Raw genomic sequence first — 6,266 nt, forward strand, 5'->3', positions numbered from 1 at the left:
TATTATTTTTTTTCTTTTCCCTTCTTTTATCTCTCCTGGTTAGGCTTTCATTATGCTTATGTTGGATTGCATTTAAGCCTAAATTTAAATTTTATTAGATAATTAGTGATATAATAGAAAGAAAAGAGTTTGGATCCAAATGAGATGAAATTTAAAACTCAAGTGATAGGCTTTTATATAATTAAGGATCAAATTCAAAAAAAAAAGCTTAGGAGCCTTTTCGCATTTGCCTAGGTCTTCAAAAATAATTTTTTTCTATGTTTTTGGAATTATCTTGATAACAGTGTTGATATAGTTGGTATTAAGAAATGAATTTTGATTTCTCTTCATAAATCTATTAAATTTGCATTCAATCAATTTTTTCTTATAATTTTTTCAGATATGTTCACAAAGAATAATAGATATTTTTTTGTTTCCCATTTTTTTTTTAAAAAAAAAAAGAAAGAAAAAACAAGCCACAAAATTGGATCACTTGGAAAACAAGATTTTTTTTTTTTTTTCGTCTAAACCAATTTCATTTTATCTGGCAATTGCACCCACCTCCCTCCCCCCCATCTCATCTCATCTAACCTCATCTATCAATCCATGAAGCCTATCTTCCCTTCCTAACCTTACGTTTGCTTCTTCCTTGGCATAGTAATCTCCTCCTCTTTCAATATCTTGCATTTATTCAATCATCAGTTAAAAAACCCTAATTGGAAGTGCAAGTATTAGAGAGGTATGTCAAAAAAAGGAGGAACAATCCCTGGGCTTCAAAAGGATGTCCCATGGAGGGTATCTACTTCAAAACCCATTCCCAAAATCCACCACTCTCCTATTCTCCGCGTCTCTCAAAACCCATTTTCCGATTATGCCGTCTCTGTCATGAAGCACCCTAATCCCATTGGAACCGGCATGGCTACTGAAGCGCTTGTGGAAGCTGCTGGTCCTGATTGTATCGTCCCTGGCCAGATTACACCCTTTCGTGTACTTGGTCTTAAGGTCTTCTTCTTCTTCCTTTTCATTGATTTTAAGTTCTTTCTTTCCTTTTTCGTTCATTAGCTCTTACTTCTCCTGGGATTTTTCTACAACCTACTGTTCTTATTCAACTAATTGTTTTCTCAACGTATAGAAGTGTGACTTGACGACAATCCTTTTGTTAAACTTTCTTGTAATTGGAACTAATAGTTTTTGGTCCGAACTCTGGACTAATAGGTTAATCAACCAGGTTAAATTACCTAGAGCTTTTAATGGTGACGAGTGAGCAGGTAGCGATTCCAATTTCGAATAGTGATTCATATAATTGAATTGGAATAATCTAGGATTTTTTAGGTTTATACGATTGACTTTATCATGTATTGAAGGAACTTCTCTTATGTTTGAGTCATTCTCTGCGTCGCAGCTTATTTGCATAAAGCAATCTAGCGAGCAGAACTTATTTCTGCAATTTCTTACTGTCTAATGCTTGAAAGTTCTCGGAGTTATTTTTCATAATTACCTGTTTAATTCATTGGTTTTATTTTCCCTTTAACAGGTTTGGCCTATTGAGTTTGACTTGAAATTTATGGAACCTGTTGGACGAGAACTTAAGTTACTTGGAAAGGTAACTGTAAATCTCAGCATAACTTTGTTCTAGTAATCGTGTTAATGATATTCCAATATAGTGATGTTTTTGAAGTTGAAACAGCCATGCCCATACATGTATCATCATGTTTTTTGCATGTTCAATTAGGTTTAGGTTTTGCTGAAAGGGTCTTACATCTTGCAATCCAACAATTAAATCCTTAAATTGTCATAACTACCCTGGTTCTTTTTATTTAACCTTTCTTGGGATCTGCCATGACTTTAGGCCTTGTTTTAGACGGTGTTTGGGTGTTGCAGTTGAACCGTAGTTTTGCAAAAGTTTTAATTATTTTTTTGCTTCAAATTAATCTTTTTTGTGTATTTTTGGATCGATTTGATGTGAAGATGTCAAAAGAAAAAGAAAAATGTTTTAATGCATTTCCAAGCGGAAAACATTTTGAAAAGCAACCTTTATTACTATCCCAAACACCCCCTTAATCCTTGAATGCTATTCAAATTAATGAGAGGCTTGCGTGTAGATGTAAGCGAACCAATTTGGCATTATAATAGATCTGAACAGAAGAGGAAAAATATGTTTTTCTGGTACGTAAAGTGAAAATTGACTTAAAAGTAATATTTGAATATCTCTACTCGTGTCAATTTCAATAGCCTCAAGAAATTCCTTCAAACGGATCAATTCCACTTTCACTAACTGTGAGCATGAGGTGTGGTTCCTGAATGTCCAATCATCCAGTCAGCATTTGCCTGATTACTATGGTTCTGCAGATCCCTTCTTTGCAACTAATTGACATTTCCATAAATACCAGTGGAGTTATCTATGAGAAATATAACTTGCATGGTAGTTGAGAAGAACTGATCCCTGCTTTTTAATGTTTGATTCCGGTGGAATGGCTCAGCTTGTCCTTATATAATGGAGTGTGTCTCAAATATGTCCTTATATCCCAAATTGAGTTAATTGTATCCTTCTAAAATGACTAAGTTTCCAATCTATCATTTTTGTTAATTTTTTTTGTTCAAATTAACTGAATCAATCATGCATATAACTTAATATTATACTGAATGGCCATGAGCTCCATGGACATGTCAATTGCGTGCAAAGCATGTGACAAGCAGATTTTTCTTTTTTTAACAAAAGATTCACATTAGACAGAACCTCTCTATCTCTCTCTCTGAAACATCAGTCCTTCTCTCTCCCCGATGATCTCTTCCTCCTCCATCAGGGTTGCCATTTTTGGTATAATATTAAGTCGCATGCATGATTGATTATCTTAATTTGGACATAAAAGAATGGAATGTTAGATTGGAAACTCACTCCATTAAATAAGGACATATTGAGCCATTTCCCCTTGATTCTGATTGGAAGGTTGGATGCTATCGAAAGTGAGATTAACATTCGAGTGTATGAATGAGTCTCAATTAGAGTTATTATATAAATTTCTACTGATGATTTTACCTATTACACAACAATAAATCCATTTGAAACATTTCAGAGACAAGTGAACTATTAAATATACAGTTGTCAAAATGGAGGACAGTTAGTTGCATGATTAGTCCAAATACCTGCCTATTAGTGTTCAGGTATTGTTTCTGTTTTTTGATATTTGGAGCACTTAATGATTTGCTCGACTCATTGATATATCATCTACTAAAGCAGGATATTTCTGCTCATAAAATATGATTTTCAAAGCGTGATGCACAAGTCACTTGCAGAGTAACAGTTGTGTAGATTAGCTTGTCATGGATCCAGCATCTTGTGTTGTGGTTGATTTGAGAAAGGAGATTATTATTTACCTGTGAATTCCTCTGGTAGAACATAACAAAACTGTAAATCACATCTTCTGGAGTGGAAGACTAATACTGCCTAAAGCACTAGTTTCTTTTCATTTTTGTTTTTGCTTTACTATCTTAAAGATTTATTTTCAACAATCTAAGTTTATGTGGTGCCCATTTCAACATTTTTATTTTTTCCTGCAAGATTGTTAGGAAATGAATGAATAAAATATTGCATTCATATCTATGTTTCTATCGAGCCTTATTTGGTGGTTAATGTTCTTGTATATGTAGTTCATGGATGATGCTGTCAACCTGATGAACAAGTCTTTTGTAGACCGCTAGATGGTTGGCGTTTTTGGTTATTGCTGGCAGCTGCAGTTTGGGTTCGCCACTAGCAGAAGCCTAGCCAAGCAGAGTTGCTATAGATAAGATATCCTTTTATGTTATCTTGCCAATTTCTAGTTCTAATGACAATTTCAAGTCAGTAGTCGGACAGTTTTATGTTGGATGCTGACGAGGATTCTGTTTCTTCAATGTTCTTTTGACCCTACAGTTTTGTCCTGCTTGCGTTTTCTCTTAAAATTCAATGACATCGAAAATCGACAACACTTGCTTAAAAAGATGTGGTTTAATAAAAGGTCTGGAGCATGTAGTTTTGATGTGTCTAATGCCTTGAGAATGATTATTATTGGTTTGTGATGTACAATAATGTGATCATAGATAGCATCCAATTCAATTGATGCTATGAGCTACTTGTGGTCTTTAAGGCGATGGTAAAATATTTTGGCAGTTGTATGGAGAATTGTTAGAGCAATAATGTTAAAAAAATAAGCATGAAGTGTGCGATGCAACTTGGTTACTTCTCTGATTTATTTATGTGAACTCTTCCTCAGCGCAATGGCCCAAGTGTTAAAATATTGTTTCGTCATCACCAAACAACACGTTTTTAGCCCGAATGGAATTGTCCTTTACAAGACATGAGAAGAATGCTAGCGGGACTTAAAATTCTTTTGACCAAGATTCGTTAGGTATTTCATCTTATGTGATGTAATTGTTATTTGTTTTAAATTGATGGTAAAGAGAGATCCTGAGAATAATCTGTGTGGTCCTTGGGATAATCTTAGGAGCATGTTTTTCACATCAGCCTAGCATGTTAGAAGGATTTATTCTTCTACTAGTTTTAGAATGGATATTATTTAATTATAGAATGGAGAGGTTAGCAAATCATTAATCACAAAGTGTAACGCGATTTAATAAAGAACTTGGAAAAATAAAGGGTGCCTGTTTCTTGATTTTTTGAGAAAGGTATTTCTCAAGACATGCACGAAGATAATTTGGCTTCTTGCTGGTTTGTAATTCCAGCCAAGACCAGAGAGGAAAAATAATCCAAGAGCAGGGCTATGAGCACGTCCTGCACAGCATGTAAATGCGAGTTTGAGTTTGGAAGTAAAGCTAAAAATGGTGATGCATAAAGGGATCAGAACTCCATCTATCTTCATGTCATTATTATTAAAACAGCCTAGAATGTCCAAATTAAAAACATTTTACTTGGATTTCATTTAAGCCAACGGTAGTGTTACCACAAACTAGTGCTATCCACCTATGGTGCCATGTAAGATTTTCTGGTCACCCTTTCATTTGCTTTTCCCCTGCTATTAGCCACCTTGTTCGACATATAAGAATACGAAAACCTCTCCGAAGTAGTCATTACAATAATGGCTTATAAAGGAGACAAATTGCGTAAAGGGCCTTGGCATGAGGAGGAAGATGAGCGATTAACAGCTTCTGCAACTCTTGTAGGAGAACGAAAGTGGGACTCCATAGGAAGATTATAAGGTAGGATCCTTGTGAATAACGCAAGAGATGATTTCTTCTTGATCTCTTTAATAAATTCCCTCTTGTGTGTTCACTCGCAGGTCTGATGAGGAGCGGTAAGAGTTGCAGAATGAGGTGGCTGAACTACCTTCGACCCAATCTTAAGCGCAGTCATATAATTGCTGAAGAAGAGCAGATTATTATTCAATTTCATGGGCAATGGGGTAACAAGTAATGTTCTTTCCTGTGCTAGTTCTGACAGTTCTAAGCTAATACAAGCAAATTCTTTGTACCCAAATTTTTCTCTAATTATATTGTCTTGCAGATGGGCAAGGATTGCTCGAAGGTAGCCCGGCAGAACTGACAATGAGATCAAGAACTACTGGAGAACTCATATGAGACAGGAAATACAAACCCAAGAAGAAGGTGCGGTGCAATTCTATTATTCCTCTTGTCATGGAAACTTTTTTATTTGCCTTTTTGTGCTTTGGTAACAACCATTTACAAAGCTCAACTAACAACCTGCTTTCTGAACAGGAAATTTTCAGTCCAAAGTTTACAGTGCCAAACCAGAGTTGCTGTATCAAAATGGCGACAGTACTAGTGCCTGGAAATATAGCATCAGATAATACAACTCTGTTGATGATAATATCGGACCCGCAGGCTCTTCCTTGGAACATTACGAGTTATCAAGCCTGACACGCAGGAACTCACCATATGAGACCAGGCAGTATGATTGGATTCCAAAGTTGTTCAGTGATTGAAGTCAAACAGAAATTCATGGGGACGGTAATGGTTTAGACTGGTGTTTCTGTGATCCAGCTTGGAACTCTGAAGATAGTGACACTAGCACATTGGTCTCCTTGGGTTCTCTCTGGGATATGAATTAAGCGCACACATGATAGTGACATTGACAGTTGAATCGCAAATATGCAAAAGCTTCAAACTGTAAAAAAGATGTGTTTTGGCCACGTTTGCTAAATATCAACTTGTACTAATATGATCTTAAAACTTGTTGCTCATGAATATAGATTTGTGTTGTTTTTTCATTATCATGCTAAATCCACCGTAACTTATCTTTTCAAGACTTGTCTTTCTAGCCTTCAAGTTAACAC

The 6,266-nt window shown here is 35.5% G+C and overlaps 1 protein-coding gene across 5 annotated transcripts; it reads left to right on the forward strand.

The window, feature by feature from the left end:
• Positions 1-476: 476 nt before the first annotated feature.
• Positions 477-6,232, forward strand: LOC105121730 (uncharacterized). 5 transcript variants are annotated; one of them, XM_011020497.1, is made up of 7 exons: positions 477-981; positions 1,514-1,582; positions 3,628-4,948; positions 5,041-5,172; positions 5,253-5,382; positions 5,477-5,577; positions 5,689-6,232. In XM_011020497.1, the coding sequence occupies exons 1-3, from the start codon at positions 721-723 to the stop codon at positions 3,676-3,678; spliced, it is 381 nt and encodes a 126-aa protein (XP_011018799.1). In that variant the 5' UTR covers positions 477-720; the 3' UTR covers positions 3,679-4,948; positions 5,041-5,172; positions 5,253-5,382; positions 5,477-5,577; positions 5,689-6,232. The 5 variants fall into 5 exon arrangements, with proteins under 5 accessions (XP_011018799.1, XP_011018798.1, XP_011018800.1 ...); XM_011020496.1 differs by having other exon boundaries at positions 3,628-4,364; positions 4,699-5,172; XM_011020498.1 differs by having other exon boundaries at positions 3,628-4,364; positions 4,996-5,172.
• Positions 6,233-6,266: the final 34 nt, after the last annotated feature.

The sequence above is a fragment of the Populus euphratica genome, unplaced genomic scaffold, assembly GCF_000495115.2.
Source record: "Populus euphratica unplaced genomic scaffold, PopEup_1.0 scaffold46.1, whole genome shotgun sequence".
In the NCBI taxonomy this organism is placed as follows: domain Eukaryota; kingdom Viridiplantae; phylum Streptophyta; class Magnoliopsida; order Malpighiales; family Salicaceae; genus Populus; species Populus euphratica.

Bases quoted from the DNA above. Each gene is read 5' to 3' on its own strand.
- LOC105121730 (XM_011020495.1), top strand. From the start codon at position 721: ATGTCAAAAAAAGGAGGAACAATCCCTGGGCTTCAAAAGGATGTCCCA. The intron at 982-1,513 runs GTCTTCTTCTTC...TCCCTTTAACAG, and splicing joins TTCGTGTACTTGGTCTTAAG to GTTTGGCCTATTGAGTTTGA. The intron at 1,583-3,627 runs GTAACTGTAAAT...TTGTATATGTAG, and splicing joins AACTTAAGTTACTTGGAAAG to TTCATGGATGATGCTGTCAA.